The sequence below is a fragment of the Peromyscus californicus genome, unplaced genomic scaffold (genome assembly GCF_007827085.1).
Source record: "Peromyscus californicus insignis strain IS unplaced genomic scaffold, ASM782708v3 Scaffold_3__1_contigs__length_106647218, whole genome shotgun sequence".
NCBI classification, from domain to species: domain Eukaryota; kingdom Metazoa; phylum Chordata; class Mammalia; order Rodentia; family Cricetidae; genus Peromyscus; species Peromyscus californicus.
This window is the reverse complement of record NW_026294551.1, coordinates 95730865-95753812: the sequence shown is the minus strand read 5'-3', so window position 1 is coordinate 95753812 and position 22948 is coordinate 95730865. Positions and strand designations below refer to the sequence as shown.

General features: G+C 47.8%; 1 protein-coding gene across 2 annotated transcripts in view; it reads left to right on the top strand.

The window, feature by feature from the left end:
* Adcy9 (adenylate cyclase 9) overlaps positions 1-22948 on the top strand; it is a 133095-nt gene that overhangs the window by 96954 nt on the left and 13193 nt on the right. The window contains exons 4-9 of one of the 2 annotated variants that reach the window (XM_052759249.1): positions 4859-4963; positions 5988-6205; positions 11148-11250; positions 14703-14911; positions 20515-20674; positions 22523-22671. In XM_052759249.1, coding sequence (XP_052615209.1) covers positions 4859-4963; positions 5988-6205; positions 11148-11250; positions 14703-14911; positions 20515-20674; positions 22523-22671 — 944 coding nt within the window. Of the gene's footprint in view, positions 1-4858; positions 5021-5987; positions 6206-11147; positions 11251-14702; positions 14912-20514; positions 20675-22522; positions 22672-22948 lie in introns of both variants that reach the window. The other variant, XM_052759248.1, reaches the window with a different exon arrangement.

The window sequence follows — 22948 nt, the reverse complement described above, 5'->3', positions numbered from 1 at the left end:
TGTGTCTGTGTTGGTATATGTTCACATTTATATGGGTGTCCCATGGAGGCCAGAAGAGGGTGTCAGATCCCTTGGAACTGGAGTTACAGGTGTTTGTGAGCCTCCTGACATTAGTGTTGGGATCTGAACTCTGATCTTCATGATTGAGTAGCAAGTGCTCTTAACCACTGAGCCACCTCTGCAGCCCTGAGACCATGTCTTTAAAAAAAAAGAAAAGAAAAAGAAAGCTGCTCTTGAAATATTCTGACATACTTTATATGTGCCTCCTCTGTTTGCCCTTATAGTAATATATTTTAGGTGACATAACTCCATTTTGTGAAGGAGGCTTAGAGAGGGCCTCCACCTATTAGGTGGTAGAACCAGGACTCCTGTTTCAGGGTGGTGACGATGTCAATGGCTTTAACCACTGAACCGTGTGGTTCTTCTCCAGTCTTAATGTTTGAAAGTTGTCAGACAATAGCTGCTTACTGTTTCACCCTCCCGTTTTCAAGATCTTTGGAACCTAGAGGTTTGACTCAAAGTAATGCCCTTCAAACCGTAAGGTCAACCTGACCCCACTAACTAAGCTGTGGCCTTCCCTTGCTTAGTCAACAAGGGTTAGTGAAATGTTCAGTGCGCCCCCTGGAGGAGCAAGCCAACCACTGCACTAGTACAATGCAGGGTCTCACCCCCACACTTCTGAACAGCTCTGTCCAGAACTAGGTGTATCTCTTGGGCCGTTTTACTTCATTCCTCCATTGAGGGCTTGTGCTGGATATGGGATAATGTGTTCGTGTGTGCGTGTGCATGTGTGTAGACTAGAGGTATCTCCTTCAGCCACTCCCCATCTCAGTGACACAGTCAGTCTCACTGAACCTGGAGCTCCCAGATTCATCTAAATCAGCTAGCCAGTGGAGACCAGGGATCTTCCTGTTGCTGCTTCCCCAGTGCTGGGATTACAGGTGCTCACGGCCATACCTGGCTTTCTTTTAAACATGGGCTCTAGGGCATGGGACTAGGGTCATGTTGGTGTGGCAAGTTCTGTACTGACTCTTAACACTGTCCATTAGCAAATGTTTAAACTTTAGCCCAGTCAATACAAGATGTTTTAAAATGATTTCATTGTAGCCAGATGTGGTGACACACACCGTTAATCCCAGCACTCGGGAGGCAGAGACAGTTAGATCTCTCTGAGCTTGAGGCCAGCCTGGTCTACAGAGTTCCAGGACAGCCAGGGCTACACAGAGAACCCTGTCTCAACTCCCCCCACCCACCCAAAAGACTAACCTAAGATACATGAGATACCATCTCAAAGAAAGTCATTGAATTAAGTTAACAATGGGAACAGGTCAGTCTTGTTGGCATCGGTTTTAAAGTGTGAACACAGCACTAGCGAGCTGGCTCCACGGGAAAAGTGCTTGCCACACAATCTGAATGTGATCCCTAGACCTCACTTAAAAATAAAGAAGAAAAGCCGGGCAGTGGTGGCGCACGCCTTTAATCCCAGCACTCGGGAGGCAGAGCCAGGCGGATCTCTGTGAGTTCAAGGCCAGCCTGGGCTACCAAGTGAGTCCCAGGAAAGGCGCAAAGCTACACAGAGAAACCCTGTCTCGAAAAACCAAAAAAAAAAAAAAAAATAAAAAATAAAGAAGAAAGCCAACTCCATGAAGCTGTCCTCTGGCTTTTATGTGCTCCCCTACCCAGCACATACACACACAAAGTTGAAATTAAAAAATAAAGACTATAAACTGACTTTACCTGTGAGCTAGTATATTTGTTCAGATATGCTAATTAATGCATCATAGCTGCTTTTGGCACATGTACTTCCATCTTTCAGATGAATATGGATGTTCATTCTGCATTATGTCCGATTCCCAAGCTACGTAACTCTTTAGGATCTTTATGCTTTTATTTCATGCAGCAGTGATCAGTGACCTCAGTTTGGATGTGAACTTGGGTCATACTCTTACTCTTAGGCTATGAAGTATTATGTATTTTTAATTTCCCAATAATATCTAGTCTTCATAATTGATCCCAATGTTTAATAGTTCTCATTGAGAAGAAATCATGTTCATTGGCAACAAGCCATTGCCGTCCCAATGACAGTGCCTAGGCAGCTGTGTCACGTTAACAATAGTAGTAACTCTTCAGGACATAGTGAATTCTGGGAACTGTGATAGGCTGTACAGATTTAATCCTTAAAAGTGGCCGGGCGATGGTGGTGCACACCTTTAATCCTAGCACTCGGGAGGCAGAGGTAGGTGGATCTCTGTGAGTTCGAGGCCAGCCTGGTCTACAGAGAGAGATCCAGGACAGCCAAAGCCACACTGAGAAACCCTGTCTTGAAAGAAAAAAAAGTCTCTCCAAGAAAAGTTTTCACATTCGTCTTAAGTGAGGAGTCACCAAGGTAGTGAGTAATTGAGCTGAGGTCCGAAGCTCCTGGATATGGGAATGGCAGACTTCTCCTCCTCCCCCTGCCTGTACTGAGTCTTACCTTTTTTTCCTTGGAGTTTCTGGGTCTGCCAACACATGTCCCTAGTTTTCAGCCAAACTTAGGCTATATCTGCCCATCACCGAGAGCTGGTAAACCACAGCTTCTCAATTGTTCAAGAACGAGCTTGGTGGTCAGTTTGCTCACGAGTTTATCACTTTAAGATGTGATTCATGCCGGGCGGTGGTGGCGCACGCCTTTAATCCCAGCACTCGGGAGGCAGAGCCAGGCGGATCTCTGTGAGTTCGAGGCCAGCCTGGTCTCCAAAGCGAGTTCCAGGAAAGGCGCAAAGCTACACAGAGAAACCCTGTCTCGAAAAACCAAAAAAAAAAAAAAAAAAAAAAAAAAAAAAAGATGTGATTCATATAACATAAAGCCAACCTTTTAATCATGTACAGTTCAATGTACAGTGTATTTTCAAGGTAGGATCACCATCGCCATGTTATTTCAGAACATCTTCATTACCCCCTTTTAAAAAAAAAAAAGCCTGTCTTACTCTAGTTAACCGATATAACAAAATTCATCCACTGATGACATGCACAATAAGAATTTGTCTGTATGCTGGAGAGGTAGCTCAGTGGTTAAGTTCTTTCTCCATGTGGTTTTGATGCCTGTCCTGGAACTCACTCTGTAGACCAGGCTGGCCTCGAACTCACAGAGATCCACCTGGCTCTGCCTCCCGAGTGCTAGGATTAAAGGAGTTCTTACAGAGTACCTGGGTTTAATTCCTAGATCCCAAGTTGGACAGTTCACAACTGGCTTCCTCAAACATCTGCTCACATGTGCACATACCCACACACAAACACATATAAGCATAATTAAAAATAAATATAAAATTTTTTTAAAGTTGTCACTCACTATTCTGGAAGTCAGTACATTTGATATCCAGTGAGGACACGATCCTGGTTCATAGATATATGGCCCTTTCTCACTGACCGGGAGTGAATGACAAGGCAATTAATTGATTCTTTTGATGAAGGCAGAGCATGGGCCCCTTAATCACCGACCACAGGCCCTACCTCCTGTTACCATCACGGTAGGAATCATGCTGAGAGAGGCGCACACAAGCACGCAGCATAGCCAATAGTTGTTAGCAGTCACTGTTTACCCTTCACTCCTAACACCGTCAATCGGTTTTCTTTCTCCAGAACTACCTTTCCTGGGCATTCACGACTTCTCAGATGGAGTCACATAGTGTATCTCACCTGACCCCCAGCATCTGATTTGTATTGTTGTTTGCTGGTGGGCTGGCCTAAAACTCTTTATGTAATTGTACAGACTGGGCCGGCTTTGAATTTGTGACAGTCCTCCTGTCTCTGCTGCCCACATTCTGGGATTACAGGTGTTCACCACCATGCCTGGCCTTTTTTTTTTTTTTTTTTTTTCAGTAAGCATGATGGAGGGCACCCAGGTATAGAGTCCTACAACAGACTTCAGAAGCTTCAGAGGTAGCCTGGGGCCAGACTCAGAGGGATGGCGGCAAATGCATAACTCATGGCCATTCGGGAAACAAATAAAGGCCGGTTGAACGCTCAGCCCAAACATTATAACACCCTTCGTAAAACTCAGGGAACATCATGGAAGATGAGGCAGAAGGAATCTGAGAGCTGAAAGATGCGGAGGAGGGCTGGAAAATGTCCTTTTCTAGGTAGGACACAGCTATTGCGACCGTGAACTCACTGCAGTCCAGTTCCTGGCACTGGACAAGCACAGTATTGGCCTTGTCAGCAGTCGGTAATGGATGGGGTGGGGCTCATGGGTCTCTGTCCCTCTGTGCTGAACTTACTGGCTTACTGACAGATTCTGGAAGAGGGTGAGCCATTGTCTGTCTACTGATAAACCCACCGTTCCAAACCCACGGTCACACAGATGTTCTAGATAAACTCAGTGGGTCATAACACAAAGCAAAAAGGCGGGAACATGGGGAAGAGATTGTAGGAAGGAGGAGGAGGAGGAGGAGGAGGGAGATAAAAAAGAGTGAGGCTGAGAGTAATCAGGATGTACTAGACACACATGTGAATTGTTAAAAAAATGTAATTTTTAAAAAAGCATAGTGTATCAAGGGTTTGTGTGTGCGAAAGCAGGTGGCAGGACTTTGGTTTGTTATGGCTGAGTGACGTCCCTTTGTATGAATGATCCATCAAAGTCAGTGGGCCTTTGCATTTCCTTTGGCTGTGCGGCCCTGAGTTCATGTGTAGGTGTTTGTTTTCCTTTTCATGCTGCCAGTTCGTTCTTGGGTCTTCCTGAATCCGTGTGGCTCAGTGAGCCCCTACTCACTTCCATCACTTCTGTGTGAGTCCAGGCTGCAGCGACACCCCTGGAATATCTGAACCCTGTGTCGCGGAGGTATTTTGTAAATCTGTTCCTCTGGCCTGTGTTTCCTCTCAGACTTGCCCTTCTTGTGGAATCACATTTGCTCCCAAATCTGAAGCTGGTGCAGAAGGAGGAGCTGTGCAAAATGGCTGTCAAGACGAGCCTCCGGCCGGCACCAAGGTAACAAGCTCATGGCTGTTGTTCCTGTCACTGCCTCTCCTGGCGCATCCACCTAAGGTGACATTCCTGTCTCGTCAACTTCTTAGTTCTGAGAATAACTCCTCTTAGGTAATAGAATTCCGCACCTTCTAGGTGTGGGTTTGAATAGACCGATAGATAAAATGATGGAGGGGCTGGGAACATAGCTCAGTAGGGAGGGTGGAGCATGTGTTTTGCATGTGCAAGGCCCTAGATTTGATCCCCAGCACTGAAGAACAATAAAACAACAACCAAAAACAGGCTGGCCAGTTAGAGCCAACCCATGTAAAGTAGAACTGGATGAGATTCCTCAGGGGCAGCCAGTTCAAAAGGCTGGGGTTACAGGGCTGTGGGCTGGGCTTTATTCGGTAGAATGCAGAGGTGCCCAGGGGACAAAACACCTCCTCCAGGTGAGACATGCACCCTAGGAAGAGGCTCCTGGGGCAGAGCTAACAGCCTGGAGGCTCCTGGAGCCAAGGCTTTGAGACCAGGGCAGGACTGGAGTGGAAAGCAGAGTAAAGCCTGAACAAAGAGCTTTAGGAAGGCTTTGGAATCTGCCTCCTTGGGAGCCCCCCTCTGCCATTCTACATCTGCCAGTATCTGCAAGGGACTCAGATGGGGCATTTCTCATAGCCAGAGGCTCCCCAAACTAAGTCCTATTCATCCTTCATCCAGAAGCCTGGGCATTTCCTTCCCCGGCACCTTCCTTGAACCCCCCAGGGAACCCATTGACCTTCCCTGTAGTCCTCTTCTCCGGTAAACTCCTCTTCTTCACGTCTTGGATGTTCTAAGACCTCTTTTATCTGGCTGCCGAACACCCAGACATGCCCAGTCCCAAAGCAGGGCCTCAGGCGAAGCAGGGTTAGGGGAGAAGTGGAATGCTGGGCGGGAATAAATTCACAGTCCTGGGTGTGGAGGCTCCAGCATGCTGGGGGTTGGGTAAGAACCAGCGTGTGCTCCTGGCGACTCCTTCACTCTCCGTGCTCCTTCCTCTGTCTCGAGGCAGGCTTCTGGAGGACCCAACTCCAAAACCCAGAACGGACTCCTGAGCCCTCCTCCAGAGGAGAAGCTCACCAACAGTCAGACCTCCCTGTGTGAGATCCTGCAGGAGAAGGGACGGTGGACAGGTGTGAGCTTGGACCAATCGGCCCTCCTCCCACTGAGGTTCAAGAACATCCGTGAGAAAACTGATGCCCACTTTGTAGATGTCATCAAAGAAGACAGGTAAGACCCCACAGCCTGTGATGGTGGCAGTCTGCAAGAGTTGTAGATGGTGGCAGTCAGCAAGAGTTGTACAGCCTGTGATGGTGGCAGTCTGCAGGAGCTGTGGATGGTGGCAGTCTGCAGGGCTGTGGATGGTGGCAGTCTGCAGGAGCTGTGGATGGTGGCAGTCTGCAGGGCTGTGGATGGTGGCAGTCTGCAGGAGCTGTGGATGGTGGCAGTCTGCAGGGCTGTGGATGGTGGCAGTCTGCAGGAGCTGTAGATGGTGGCGGTCTGCAGGAGCTATGTCCCTTCTCTGAGTTGCCTCATCCATGTGTTTGCCCTCTGTTGTCATTATATTACTTTATTTTTATTCTGAGGTAGTTTCAAACTTGAAATTCACTATATACCCTGCCTGATCCACCAGCTTTTAGCATTTTATTTATTTTCTTTATTGTTATTCTATTTCTTTAGTGTGTGTGCCCCTGTATGCAAGTATGAGACGCATTGGAGGCCAGTTCAAGGACCAGATGCAGATTGTCAGGCTGGGTGGGAAATCCTTTTACCTGCCAAGCCACCTTACCTCCCCTACTTTTTTAATTAATTGTTTTGAGCAACATAGAAAGAAATATGTTTTGTGATATTTTTATCATTATACTTTGTTCATATTTACCGTCCCCCAACCTTTTAGGGAATAGTGGTTGACTCAGGGTCTCAATGTGTGGCCCTGGTTGGCCTAGAACTTACTATGTAGATCAAAATGGCCTTGACCTTGCAGCAATCCTTCTGCTGTGGCAGACCTGTGTGCCGCCACACCATCTGTATTTATTTTATCATTCATTTTTTTCTCTCCCTCCCACTGTTCCTTCTCCCTTTCTTTCCTCTTTTTATTTATTTATTTATCTATTTATCTATTTATTTATTTATTTGTTTGTTTATTTATTTATTTATTTATTTTTATTTTATTTTTTAGCCATTTGACAAGTCTATTGGGTACAGTTCGGTCCTTGCCCCTTCATAAGGCCATTCCTAAAAATAAGGATGTTGTTTTACAGACATCAAATGTAAGAAGTTTAGGGATATTCTCTCTAGCCTTAAATCCGTATTGCAGATTGTCAAATGATCTGTCACATCTTTGGTGGCACTTTCTCCCTCTAGCCCAGGATCTCATCCAGGCTCACATGTTGCATCTTTTACTGGTCAATCCTCTAGAGTCTTTTTAAATCTGAGACAGTCACTTGGCTGTCTTTCTTAGTCTTTTATGATGTTAACATGTGAAAAACTTACAGGCTGACTCTTTTTCAGAAAGACTTGGATGTTGAATTTTGTGAATTTCCCTACCAGACTCATGTTCTGCCCCCCTGGCCAGGCCTAATGGGAGTGACGTTTGTCGTGTCCTTCTCCTCATGCCATGTCCAGAGGACATGATGCCGATTGGCCCTTAATATGTGATAGGCATCTGGACTGGGTGAGCTATCACCAGTTTCTCCAAACTATTATTATTTTCTCATTAAGACTAATAGGCAATCGTGGGAAGATCTCATAATTACCCCACTTCTTGTCAGACTTCCTTGGGGTTAACATCTGTTGATGAGTCTTGCCTGAAGCCATCTTGACTATGGTTGTTCAAGTGGTGAATTCCATCTGCAGCATGTTGCCATTGGTATTCAGGGGCCACTGTAAAGAGGCCCCCTCCCTGTTCCTACTTTATCCACCATCATTAACCTGAACTCATGCATTCCTGATCTGTCCCAGCTTTGTGCTTACCACACTCAAAAGCTTGAATCTAGCCAGTGACCCCCTTCAAACTGGTGAGTGGGTCCTTTTGACATGGCCCCTCATTTATTTGACGTGGTCTCTTTAACACAACAGGATGGTCCAAGCTCACTTCATACCTTCCCTGCCCTAGCTCAGGAATGAGCCTTTTCTCCAAGGTTTCCTGGCTCCTTTTCATGCTGAATGGTTTTGGGATATTTTATTAATACTTGATTTAATGCTACAGTCTGAGCACATGCTCTGTGTGATTTCAGTCCTTTCATATAAATTGAGGCTTGTTTTTATGTTCTCATATATGACTTGCTGTGGTGAAGATATATGCACTTGAAAAGAATATATATTCTGGGTGTGATCAATTCTTAACTATTTTGCATTTTGCAGAATGCTCTGATCTGTAAGTATCAGTTAGGTCCAGATGGTTGACAGTACTGTTCCGATAATCTGTTCACTTGTTTTCTGTTGTTCTGTCCATTGTTGAGAAAAGAACATTAGACTCCCCAGTGGTGCTCTGGGAGTTAGTGGTAGCTAGACACCCAGACCATAGTTTAGTTGTAGCTCCAGGAGTTACAGATTCCTACCTGTTCTGGTTTCCATTCTGACTTGGTGGTAAACACCATGACCAAAAGCAGCTTGGGGAGGAAAGGGTTTATTTCACCTTACACTTCCAGGTCATAATCCATCATTAAGGGAAGTCATGGCAGGAACTCAAGGCAGGAATCTGGAACAGAAACCATAGACGGACATTGCTCACTGGCTCACTCCCAGGCTCATATTTAGCTATCTTTTTTTTATACAGTCCAGGCCCACCTGCCCAGGGATGGCACTGCCCACAGTGGCCTGGACCCTCCCAGATCAATCAGCCTTAAAGACCACAGGCCATTTGCCAGTCTGATCTGGTAAATCCCTCAGGAAAAGTCCCCCAGATAACTCTGGATTCTCTCAGGTTAACAGCTGAACCTACACTAGGACTCCATCCTTAGGCCGTGTTTGTTGGTTTGGAATTCGTGTTGAGTCACTTCACTTTCCATGAAGAAATATTGCAGTATATACCTGTTAGTAATTACACTGTATTACTGTCCTCTCATGGTTCATGCCCTCACTGTCACATGTGTTCTAGCCGCATGGATTAACAGTCCCTGCCCTCTTACCCCAGACTCTCAGTAGTCTTGAGTTCATCTACAAGAATTGCATTTCTTTTGTGTGTGGTTGTGTTTTCCATTTCTCTGTAAACCTAGCAACATTGGATTGTTCAACATTGTGACACTTAGAAAACCTGAACTTCACTGTATCTCTTTGAAGATTACTAAGTTTTTGTCTCAGGGAACAGTTTACTTATCTGAATTCAGATAGTCTTAACTGGGCTCCTTGGAGTCCACCACTCACGTGCAATTAAGATGCAGTTTCGAGAGTCAGAATTAGATGAGAGAACAATTTATGTGCAGGACCTGGGCTTCCACTTTCCTATCTCTTTCTTTCCGGGATTTATAACCTCATTGTTATCTGTAGTCATCCCAAACTGTATTTTCTAATTGGGGCTAACTTAAATTTTTAACATTTATTTGTATTTTATTTGTATGAATGTTTAGCCTGCGTGTATATGTTATGTGTACTACATGTGTGGAGGTGAGAAGGACACATCAGATCCTCTGTCACGGGGGTTATGGATGACTTTGAGCCACCACGTGGGTGCTGGTAACTGAACCTGGGCCCTCTAGAAGAGCAGTGAGTACTCTTCACAGCTGAGCCATCTCTCCAGCCCCTATTCTCTAGATTTTTAAGCCATTAAGACTGGATTTTAGAGCCAGGCGTGGTGATGCAAACCCAAAATCCCAGTGCTCGAGGGGGGAGTCTCTCTCCTCTCCCTCCCCTTCCTTTCCTCTCCTCTTTCCTCCTCTCTTTCCCCGCCCCTGCGCAGTCTTATTTATAGCCCGTGTGTCCTTAAACTCTTGGTCTTCCTGCCTTGGCCTTCCGAGTGCTGGGATTACAGGGGTTTCCATTGGAGGATTAGCCAGTGGTCCTAACTCATGTCTGTCTTTAGGAAAAACCAACTGAAGGAAAAGGTGAGACCCTTCCCTGGCTTCCTTCCCTTCCTTCAAGGATGCCTCCTCTTCTTCCAGCTGTCCTGACTACTCTCTTGTGCCTCCAAGCAGCCGTTTTTATATTTTCTGTGAGACCCAGAAGCAGGAACTGCCAGTGTTGGTTACAGAAGGGCCAAATGGCTTCAGCAGGGCTGACTGTGCCACCCGACTGCTGGAGTGCAGGCACACCGCAGTCCTGCTGCTGCTGCTGTGTTGTCCTTTCCCTCTGTCTATCTCTGGAAAGGCAGGCAGAGCAATGCGAAGGGACAGACAGACTTCCCTCTCTGGAGTCTGAGAAGATAAGTTATTGCATGTTTGTCACAGAAGAGAATCCAGTCTGCAGGAAGTGCACCACTGTGACAGGCACATTTGAGGCTCTCTCCCTGTTTTATATGACGTCAGGCTAATGGCTGCTCTATGTGGGAGAGAGATTACACCCCCATGTTTGTATTTGCCTTCTGGAATCACACCAATGTTCTCTTAAACTTTTAGTAATTCTCCAGATCATAACAAGGATATTGCAATTTGCTGACAATCCATAGAATAAAAGAATCACATAAATCAGGTTTGATTTCTCAGCTATTAAAATCATTGAGCATGATCACTTTTCAGGTCTCTCCTGCACTCTGAATATCTGACAATGGCCCCACAATTACCCCAGCTGTAAACACCTACTCCAGTAACACCGAGTTAGAGTTGAGGTGTAATTACTGTCAGTGTTCTGGATGACAGGAAGCTTTTGGAATTGCCTTCATTTGAAGCCTCCAAATCAGTGTAAGTCTTCTCGGCACCAAGATCTGCTGGCTCTCCGAAAAGATCACCTCACAGGATGAAAGATGTGCCTTCTCTGTCCTCCAGTCCTGGATATGTGGACTGTGTTCTGAAGCGGGGTCTAATAATGAGTGTGGTGATCGTGGTGAATTGTCATCCTTAATGAAGGTGAAGAACAGCTGATTGTGTCTAGAGACACAAAGGGCTTTCCTCCAGGTCTGCTTATGGGGACAGCACCTGTCACACAGTGGCTTTCAGAGGTAGCTTTGGTGATGTGCTCAGTGAGAGGCATCTGAGACGGTCTGCTGGTACTGATGGAGTGCATTGGTTGTGTCTTCCAGCCTGATGAAAGATTATTTCTTCAAGCCACCCATCAATCAGTTCAGCCTGAACTTCCTGGATCAGGAGCTGGAGCGATCCTACAGAAGCAGCTACCAGGAAGAGGTACGTTCTACTGCGACCTCACAACAGTCCTTGTTCTTTTAGGACACTGTTTGTTTGTGTTTTACCAAGTGGCAGGAAAGTGAAGGCTGATGTTGCTTTCCCACAACCAGGAAGCCCTGTTTCGGAACTGTTGGTGAATTTATCTTTGCCAGGGAGAAAACCAAGGCCCTCTATGCTCCTTTATCTTAAAGCTAAGCCGCATCCCACCAGACTGTTTCCCCATAGCTGTCGTTTCTGGTCTTCTAATGGCTGTCCCTTGGAAAGATGCCTGGTCACACCTGTTCTGGGATCTTGAGTGACACTTCTCTCCCTATGATGCTGTTACTTCCAACCCTCTGAAATGGGACCAAAAAAATCAGGAGGTCTGTACCTCCATCCAGAATGTGGGTCCATAGCCCTCTGCCACACCACCATCTTAGCACCCTGGAGTTAAAGGGTTGACTTCCCTCTCAGCTCTCACATCATTTTCCCCGGGAAACCATCCTTGACGCCAGCTGGGTTCTACTCCCCTGTGTCTTCTTTCTTCTTCCTGTGCACCCCGTGCTGGAATCCCGTCTGGTTTCTGAACCTAATGCTCAGCTCTCCATTGCTGCGCTCTAAATCCCAGCACAGCCCACACACCAGACATATTCAGCAGGCTTGCTTGAAAGGAATGGATGGAAGACCCTGGAACCTGGGTGGAGCTCGAGGTAGCAGATCCCAGCTCTCTTTCCCTTGGCCCCCAACCTGACTTGAGTGTCCCAAAGCCAAAAGTGCACCATCGCCAGACCCCAGGACCAAGAGAGCTTTCATTCAGATTTCACTTGCTTATTGGGCAGGTCTTCATGTTCATTATGTCCAAGCCATGACCCAGAGAGACCATAATGTATAAGATGTGGCTAATCTTTGTTTTATGTGGCTAGAATTGCTGTTCTGTCAGTCCCCCACTGGACAGTGAGTGTTATCAAACATTCCAAACACAAATCCTACAAGTATTTCCCTAAAGCAAGAAGTATTGAGCCTTGGCACTCTAGACCAGGAGTTGGAAACCTAGGTATTCAGGTGAGCGTGAAGTCCCCTGGCTGGCTGTCCTGAGTCTTCTCTGCCCAAGCCCTGGCTGCTCCCCCGAATGCTAATTAGATTCCCAGAGAGAGCAGTGACATCCGAGTGCCTCTGCAGAGGACGTCACTGTGGCAGCCTCACCTCCAAGATCTTAGGTCCTTTTAGGGAACCTCAGAAGTTAGGACCAGGCCCATGGCCGTCTTCAGAGCCTCTGAATTCCACTGGCGGCGGGTATTAGGACTCTAGCCCTGCGCCCACTTTGCTCAGGTAAGTCTAGGCTTGACGTTGGAGCTGACCAGCACTCATTCCCCAAGGCCAAGTCCTGATTTTTCCCATCTTGCCCAGCTCCTGGGGTCTATCTAAGGCTGAGGAAGGGAGCCAGTTTGGCCTGAAAGGAACTTGCACTCATCTGAAGTCACAGGCCTCTCCCTCCCACAAACCTCACCCCTGCTACCAAGGCTGAATGCCAAGCCCAGTGAGTAGTCTGCTGTGTTCTCTCCCTTTCTCAGCAGCCTCTGGCTACACATTCTTTCTTCATCCTAAGACAGGCCTGGGGCACACTTGGGAGTGAGCTCCTCTGGCTCTTATTCCCTAGGTACCTGGGGATAGCCATTCTTAGCCTCCACCTACACTCAAGGAGCAGTGGCGCCTCTTCCTCTCTGGGCTGTGGAGAGCTCTGACGGGGATGCCCCCACAAAGGGCCTATAGGGGTCTGGAACTGGTCATGTTTTAAACACGTCATGTGCTAGCAGTTTCCTCCTCCTAAATTCCCTGACACCATACATGTGCCTCTTTAGTAAACTCCACACAGTGCCCTGTTTCCTGTGCCTGTTATTCCAAGATCAGGCTACCAGTTCCCTTCAGACAGTGTCTCATGTCTACCCTGCACCCAGCACCCAGCCATCCCAGAGCAACACCCACACAGGCTTTCTCTCTTAAAAAAAAATACTTCTTTCTTCTTTTATTTTATTTTATTTTATTTATTTTTATTTTTTTTGGTTTTTCGAGACAGGGTTTCTCTGTGTAGCTTTGCTCCTTTCCTGGAACTCACTTGGTAGCCCAGGCTGGCCTCGAACTCACAGAGATCTGCCTGGCTCTGCCTCCTGAGTGCTGGGATTAAAGGCGTGCGCCACCACCGCCCGGCTCTTTCTTCTTTTAATTCTTGTGTGTTTGCTTTCATGTGTGTATGTGCATGCATCACATGTGTGCCTGGTGCAGCACATGTGTGCCTGGTGCAGCACATGTGTGCCTGGTGCAGCACATGTGTGCCTGGTGCACCAACCACATGCGTGCCTGACGCACCACATGCGTGCCTGACGCACCACATGCGTGCCTGGTGCACCACATGTGTGCCTGGTGCACCACATGCGTGCCTGGTGCACCACATGCGTACCTGGTGCAGCACATGCGTGCCTGGTGCACCACATGTGTGCCTGGTGCAGCACATGTGTGCCTGGTGCACCACATGTGTACCTGGTGCAGCACATGTGTGCCTGGTGCACCAACCACATGCGTGCCTGACGCACCACATGCGTGCCTGACGCACCACATGTGTGCCTGGTGCACCACATGCGTGCCTGGTGCACCACATGCGTACCTGGTGCACCACATGTGTACCTGGTGCAGCACATGTGTGCCTGGTGCAGCACATGTGTGCCTGGTGCACCAACCACATGCGTGCCTGATGCACCACATGCGTGCCTGGTGCACCACATGCGTGCCTGGTGCACCACATGCGTGCCTGGTGCACCACATGCCTGCCTGGTGCACCACATGCGTGCCTGGTGCACCACATGCCTGCCTGGTGCACCACATGTGTGCCTGGTGCCTACGAAGGACAGAAGAGGGTACTGGATCCCCAGGAACTGGAGTTATGGGTAGTTTTGAACCATGTGTGTGCTAGAGATCAAACTCAGGTCCTCTGAAGAACAACAAATACTCTTAACTGCTGAACCTCACTCCAGCCTGGAAAGCTCCTCAATAAAGGGTCTGTGCTCCCATTCCCTGCATGGAGGCTTTCCTCAGCTGTTGCTGCTTAAACACCTGCCTGTCTTACCCTGAAGCCGGCTTTCACATCCATCCATTCACCGGACACCTCCGTCACCTAACGTCTTTACAGATGTATACCCCTGAACTCTAAGACAGTAATTCGTCTTTCAAAGTGACTGTGTAAATGTGTTTGAGGGGCTGTTGACTTTCAGTCTGTTGCTGTGTGACCCTAGGCAATTTTCTTAATTTTGCCTCGGCAGCTTTAAATTCGGCAGTCACCCGGAGATGATCCACTTGGAGCATGCCCCGGCCTGTGCCTGGTCGGCAGCACTCAGTAAAATGCCTGTCTTGTCCCTCGCACTGTACTTCCTGGCCGTCTGTGGGCAGGCCCATTCACCCCTGTCCTTTCCTGCTCTGAACAGGTCATAAAGAATTCCCCTGTGAAGACTTTTGCCAGCGCCACCTTCAGTTCCCTCCTGGACGTGTTTCTGTCTACCACAGTGTTCCTGATCCTCTCCATCACCTGCTTCCTAACCTACGGAGCCACCGCCATGCCTCCCCCACCGGCTGCCCTGGCCGTCTTTGGTGCAGACCTGCTCCTGGAGGTGCTGTCCCTAGTAGTGTCCATCAGGTACGCCCCAAGTGGAGGAGTGGCCTCCAATGTTTAGCCTCTAGCTCCCCCTTCTGGCTTCACAGCTAATGGCAAAACGGATTAACCAACAAGGGCCAGGAGTCTGAAGAGAACAGAACTTCCTTTCCTCCCTTGCCCCATTTCCCATCCGTCCCTGCAGACGCTGACCTTCACTCCACCCAGGCGGTACACTAGAGAGGGTCCGTCCCCTGTGCGGCCCAGCTGATGCCAGGTGGGCCCTGGATCTCTTCAAGTAGAGATTAAGAGGAGAAGTGAGAAACTCAGACGAAAGAGGGGAAGAAGTACAGAGGGAATACATGGCAGGCAGCAGCAGAGCAGAAGTCTCTGCTGACCCGGAGCCAGGCCGGCCCAACTGAGGTCAAATGTCTGAGCATGGAATAGGCAGCACTTACTTAGATAGGACACCAAACGTGCAACAAGAAAAACGGACAAACTGGACTTATAAAAGTTTTCAAATGTGTGTTAAAAAGAATACACTCAAGCCTGGCATGGTGGCACACACCTAGAACCCTAGCCCTTGGGAGATGGAGGCAGGAGGGTCAGGAATTCAAAGTCATCTTGGCTGCATGGCAAGTTCAGGGCTACCTGGGCCACACAAGACCTGTCTCAAAACGAACAGAAAACTCTAACAGAGAAAGAGAGAACACCTGGGAGTGGGAAGGAATAATAGGTCCCATCTATGACAAGGACCTAATAGCTACAGCATATCAAGTTTATACAGCTCGGTAATAAAAAGACAGCCAGCCCATTTTATTTTTTAATTGAAAATAATTTTTTCATACAGTATATTCTGATCCGCTTCCCTTCCTCATCTCCTCCCAGATCTTCCCCACCCATCCAACTCCAACTGCATGCCTTCTTCTTCTTTCTCTTTAGAAAACAAACAGGCCAAAAAGAGGGTATAAAAAAAGAAAGAAAAGGCAGAAGAAACACAAAGGCATCGATGAGTTCCTTTTATGCTGGCATCTACTGCTGGGCCTGGGTCTTCCCTAAGTGTGGTTTCTATGCCTCGTGAAACTCCACTGGAGAAAACAAGTTTTCCTTTGCAAGTGGTGGTCAACTGAAGATAGCTTCTTGTTAGGGACAGGAGCTCTTGTCCACTTCCCCTTCTCAGCTTTGGGACCCCATGTGGCTCAGATGTGTGCAGGCCCTGTGCATGCTGCCACCCTCTCTCTGAGTTCCTGTTGTATCTGGAAGAAACTGTTGTCTTGGAATCATCTATACCCTCTGGTTCTTGCAATATTTTACCTCCTGCTCTGCATAGCTCCCTGACCCCTGAGGAGGGGGGTTTTGTAAAGACATCCCATTTAGGGAATGAGTGTTTCAAAGTCTCTGACCCTCTTCACATTGTCCGTTTGTGAGTCTCTGCTTTAGGGAGAAAGCTTCCCTGATGATGACTGAGCAAGACAATGCTCTATGTGTATAGCAGAATAAAAGAGCCAATTTTAAATAGACAAAATATCAGCCTAAGGTTCTGGGAGGTCCATAGCTCTCTGCCACTTCTTAGTAGGTGTGGATGCCCAGAGCATTTCATTTGCCAAGCACATCCATCCCAAAACATGCTTGCCTCTTGGATACTGTGACAGTGGGTCCTTGTACCTTGAGCAGCCCTGCATCCTTCAGCCTAGCTGACAATTGCCCCCAAGAGCTGGAGCTAAGATAGAAATGGTAACACCCCAAAGCAGGAAAACAAAAACAAAAACAAAACCAGCTTAGATCTGGCCCTGAGACTTCTCTATTTATCTTTTTCTCCCTTTAGGGCGGGCTCTGTGGGACACCCACCTCCTTCCTTTCTCACCACCACCCTGCAGTTCCCTCAGCTACAGAGACTGCCCTCACCCCTAGTGGGAACGATGTGTCTGCACCATGCCTTAAATTCTCTTTCAGGATCAAGCCCACTGCCCACAGCAAGCAGCCCCCTGCTCCAGCCCCCACTCACCTATGTCCAGTTTCCACTCCCTAAGAAATGGCTCCCACACCAATCCTGCCAGGGTCTGCTTCTATAGGACTCAAGCTGAGAACCACCTCCGACTCTAAATGCCTTTTCTGTCTTTTGTGTTTGTTGTTTGGGTGATGCCAGGGATTGAGCCTAGGATCTCACGCATGCTGGGCAAGTATCATCGCCTGAGGTAGATTCAGCCCCAGCCTTTTTTTTTCTTTTGAGACAGTGTCCCACTAAGTAGCCTCAGCCAGCCTTGAACTCACTGTGTCCTTGAACTCGTGGTCTTCTTGCCTCAACCTCTTGAGTACCTGCACCACCAGATCTGCATTGTTTTCCTTTACTTTTTTTTTTTACCCACATGGAAAGTTTTATTGGAGGAAAGGGAGAAGGGAAGAGAGGGAAGAAGAGAAAGAGAAGAGGGAAGAAAAGAAGAGAGGAGATGCACACTGCTTCATGGAGAAAGAGAGAGAAGAGGGAGAGAGAGAGGAAGAAAGAGAGAGAGAAGAGGGAGGGTTTTTTCTTTTCTTTTCTTTTTCTATCATCAGCTTGATGCAGTACAAATTCTTATCCTAATAGTGAAATGTTTCACTGAGGCTTGCCCAGTGATTGAGTGAAACCAAAACTTACTTTAAGCCACAGTCATCCTAGGGTCCCCCTGCTATGTAGCCTCCCTGGTTCTGTGGGTTGCAGTCTGATTGTTCTTTGCTTTATATCTAGTATCCACTTATGAGTGAGTACATACCATGTTTGTCCTTCTGGGTTTGGGTTACCTCACTCGGGAAGATGTTTTCTAGTTCCACCCATTTGCCTGCAAACCTCATGATGTCATTGTTTTTCTCTGCTGAGTAGTACTCCATTGTGTATATGTACCACATTTTCTTAATCCATTCTTTAGTTGACAGGCATCTAGGTTGTTTCCAGGTTCTGGCTAATATGAATAGTGCTGCTATGAACATAGTTGAGCATGTGTCTTTTGTGGTATGATTGAGCATTCCTTGGGTATATGCCCAAGAGTGGTATGGCTGGGTCTTGTGATAGATCAATTCCCAATTTTCTGAGAAACCACCATACTGATTTCCACAGTGGTTGTACAAGTTTGCACTCTCACCAACAGTGGAGGAGTGTTCCCTTTGCTCTGCATCCTCTCCTACATTGACTGTCATTAGTGTTTTTGACCATAGCCATTCTGACAGGTGTAAGGTAGTATCTCAGAGTCGTTTTGATTTGCATTTCTCTGATGACTAAGGATGTTGAGCATTTCTTTAAATGTCTTTCAGCCATTTGAGATTCTTCTTTTGAGAATTCTCTGTTTAGCTCTTTAGCCCATCCTTTACTATTTAAATGAACATGTAAGTGGGCATTGTGGTGCATACCTATAAGCCCAGACATTTGGAGAATGGAGGCTGAAGGACCAGAAGTTAAAAGTCTTCCTTGGCAACATACTAAGTTTGAGACCAGTCTGAGCTGTGGGAGACCCAATCTCAGAAAAGCAAAAATTGAAAATAGCCGGGCGGTGGTGGCGCACGCCTTTAATCCCAGCACTCGGGAGGCAGAGCCAGGTGGATCTCTCTGAGTTTGAGGCCAGCCTGGACTACCAAGTGAGTTCCAGGAAAGGAGCAAAGCTACACAAAGAAACCCTGTCTCGAAAAAAAAAAAAAAAAAAATTGAAAATAAAATGAATTTTATTATGATAGTTCACATGCAATAAACTCATTCATTCAGGTAAAGAATTCATGGGCTGAGGATGTAGCTCGGTGGTGGAGTCAGGGTACTGGGTTCAATACCTGGTACTGCCAAAAAAAGTTTAGACATCAGTGAGTTTTAGTAAACGTTAAGAGTGTACAAATATCATCACAACGTAATTTGAAGACGATTCTGTCACACACACACACCCCAAAAAACACCCATGCCTGTGTGTACTCGCCTACACCCAGACCTTCTAGGTTTCTGTCTAAAGCCTGGAGTTCCTGGTCTCTTTGCCATTTTACTATCTCTTTAATCAATGTTCCCTGTCCCTTTATGTCCAGTTTGGAAGAACTAGCCCCACCTGAGCTTAGCTGCAGAGAACTGTTCCTACATGCACACGCGGTAGGAGTCTGGTGAGCCTGCCAGCCACTCTGCTCCTGCGGGGACCGTGCAGCATCCCAGTGGCAAAGGCTAGGAAAGGCTGATCTCAGATCACAAAGACCAACAGGGTGGCTTATGTCGGTGCCCAGGGAAGCCAATACTTAGGCTTTCCAGCTCAGAGCCTCCTCCTTCCACTCTAGCCCCGGGAAAACCCCTGAGACCAGCTGCTCTTGCCTTAAAACTGTCTGATCTTGGGGACCATGTGAAATCTGAGCATCCCATCTCCTGGCTGGGACTCAGCTCCCCTTGTCCCCTGTCTACAGGTTCTGAGTCCTGCCTCTGAGGATTTCTGTGTTTTTTCTCAGTGATATTCCAAGGCCTCTGTTTTCATTTAGATTTTAGGAAGCCAGACTAAAAAGTGTACTTGAGTCTCTGTGGGAAATGGCCGTAGGATAGAGAATTGCAGGTCATGGCTGAGCATAGCTCATATAGCTGTTTAGCGTTTAAAGCCAGAGGTGCAAGTTCTGGGCATGCGTGAGATGCCCATGCTTCTGATCCCCACAGTGGCTCCTGACCAGAGGTGAAAGCAGTGAGCCTGTCCATACCCCCCAGCAACAGGCCTAAGGGACATTCTGTGAGTCTCCCGTCCCAAGATCCCAGTGTCCTCTTCCACCTCCCACTGCCTGCCTACCCCAACCCAGGGAGCCCGTGGCTCAGCCGAGGCCTGACCTTTCCTGGTCGTCGTTCTCAGCCCATACACTCAGTTCCTGCTCTTCGTAGGGGATTTCACCACATTACAATCACTTTCCTGAGGTGTAACCCACCCAGATCTACAATGGTAAGAAGAGTCATAATAGGTTGTCGCTGGAATGTGAAGCACCTCTCTTAGGAAATAAAAAAGCTGTCTGTTGTATTCTGTCATTCCCATGATCCAGCTGTGAATGAGACAGCTGGACATACAGGGTTGGGGTAGTGGCAGTGAGCTGTGACCTGATTTTCTGAAAGGCTGAACGCTCTTAATGTCCCAACCAAAACAGAATCTGTTTGACTTGCAGCAGAGTTAGCACCTCTGAAAACCACCTGCTTGTGCACAGGACACAGTGAACCCCCAGGCTGGGATGTTTAGCAAGCTTTTTGCCTCTGTGGCTTCTGAGGAGGAGGTCGTAGTGTTTTTTGTGAGTCCCAGTGGAGTGTCACTGTGTGATCTGGCAAGGCATCTCTATCCCTGCCTACTAATAACAACCTTCCCCCAAAAGGCTCAATACAACACCTCCAGATAGGCCCCACTCAGGGCTTCCTGACCCACAGTAGACTTAATTTGGGGTCATAACTGTTCTTTCAAGCCCCACAGACCCATGGAGGTTTTTGATAAGTGTATTTTGCCCAAATGGAGTAGGTGACCTTACATTTTGGTATGAAGGTCTGAGTATAGCCAGTTCACTCACTTGTTGACAAGTTAGGGGGTGCAGTCTATTGCCCTATGCACCCCCCACCTCCGGCATCAGAAGCTGCAGCCTGGGACAGTTGAGACATGGCATGCTCTACTCCTGACCCTTTCCCCTCTGTATCCCAGAATGGTGTTCTTCCTAGAGGATGTCATGGTGTGCACAAAGCGGTTGCTGGAATGGATCGCTGGCTGGCTCCCTCGACACTGCATTGGGGCCATCTTGGTATCTCTTCCTGCCCTGGCTGTCTATTCACACATCACCTCTGAGTTTGAGACAAACATACATGTAAGTAGCAGCGGGCCATCTTCTCCCCATGCTTTCCAGGCTCCCTAACACCGTCTCTTACTTTAAGTCTGATTACTTGGGACAGTCCTTAAAGAGGTACACTCTGGTACTGCCTCCAGCCATCCTCTTAAAGCATGAAGCATGAGCTGGGCATGGTGGCACAACCTGGGGCCCAGCACTTGGAAGGTGGAGGCAGGAACATCAGGAGTTCAAGGTCATCCTCAACTACATAGACTTTGAAACTAGTCTGGATTATACATACAACAGCCTGTCTCAAAACACACACACACACACACACACACACACACACACACACACACACACACACACACACACACTCGGCAGTATGGACCTGCCAGTGGCTATGTCAGAAGAGTAGGCACAAGGCTTTTCCAGCTTCACTCAGTATCCATCAAGTTTCATATCAGTTACAATCTTGACTTCCTGTGGTTCAAACTTTCAACTTTCCGGCTTTACAGTGGTGCAGAAGTATACCCAAATGACAATTCTGATTTCACTTCCATTTTTTCTAGCCATTGTACTAAGATCACATGGAAGTCGCTGCTTTTCACTTTCAGAACTCAGTGAATAACAGCAGAGAGCAAACAGGCTTGGTATTGGGTGGCTTTGCCCAGCTATGGGATTATGTGGGTGTTTTGAGCATGACTAAGCTAGACCAAGCTATGGTGTTTGGAAAACTAGGGGTATTGAATGCCTTTTTTATTTACGATACTTTTCATTTGACACACTGTTCTTCTTAATTTGGGTTGTGCTGGGACCCAGACCCAAGACCTTGCTTACACTTGGCAGGTGCTCTACCACAGAGTCACATCCCCAGCCTAACGGTGTGTAAGGATTTACGGAGATGGAGTCCTGCAGCAGTCTGAACATTTATACTTTGCCTCATGCTTTACAAAGACGCATCTGCCCCATGTGTCCAGATGACACAAGACAATATGTCTGTCACTGACAGACACCTGGATCAGCTGCTGCTGCCCTGGGAAGGAGCGTGGGAGTTAAACTCTGTAAAGAATGAGCTAGTTGTGGGAAACATTTGCTTCTTGGCCTGTAGGCTGAGGTCTAGTGCGGTGTATGCCTGAGTGTGAGAAGAGCTACTGGGGCATCTGGTGTCTTAGCATCAGATCACATCTCAGTGCTTCCAGCAGGACTGAAGGAAGGTAACCGATCCCACAGTGATAGCCCCAGTGATAACCCATCTTAAGTAAGCTGCATCCCTTCCCTGTCTGTTACTGCTAGAACATTCTCCTAGCAGTGTGAACATGTAACCTGATATGCTGTGCCATGGGACAGACATGTGATCTGTTTTTTAAACCAGTAGGTTACCCAAAGGAAGACTTACTGCATGTTTCATGGTTACTTCTTGTCACTGTGACCAACTACGTGATGAGAAACATTGTAAGGGATGGAGAGCTGGTTCTTTCGGGACTTGAGGGTACAATGTGTCACAGTAGGGAAGGCGTGGCTCCACGGCAGTCAGACTGGGACTCGTTTCCTTACAGCGTGGTGAAACAGGAAGCAGAGATGGGATAGGAAGCAAGCCAGACTGTAAACCTCAAGGCCCTGCCCTCCAGAGGTCCACTTCCTCCTGCTAGGTCTAATTCCCAAAGATTCCACAACCTCCCAAAATAGCACCCTTAGCTAGGGAGCGAGTGTTCAAACATCCCGGTCTCTGGGGGACATTTACACTCAAGCCATCACAAGTGGTACAGAGATGCTTGGTGTTGAACAGAAGCACGGGTGAGTGTGTCCTCAGTCGGAGGCGGACAGACGGGACGGGCGCACCATGTGGAGGTGGGCAGGCTGTCCTGACAGAGGCTTCTCTTGCAGTTCACCATGTTCACAGGCTCTGCTGTGCTGGTGACCGTCGTACACTACTGTAACTTCTGCCAGCTCAGCTCCTGGATGAGGTCCTCCCTTGCCACCGTCGTGGGGGCTGGGCCCTTGCTTCTGCTCTACATCTCCCTGTGCCGGGACAGGTATGTGACCATACTCTCACCCTGTGCCTTCCCCGCCCAGCATCATGGAGGGCTCAACAATGGCTCCCTGTCAGTGCTGTGTGATGTGTTCCCATCATGCCTTGAAATAGTTTCCAGCACGTGTAGTATCCAGAGTCCCAGCTGGGGATGTGGCTTGTGGCGAAGTGCCTGCCTGACCTGCCGAGGCCCTTAGTTCAGTCCCAGGACTAACTAGCCAAAAAAACCAAAAAGTAGCCGGGCGGTGGTGGCGCATGCCTTTAATCCCAGCACTCGGGAG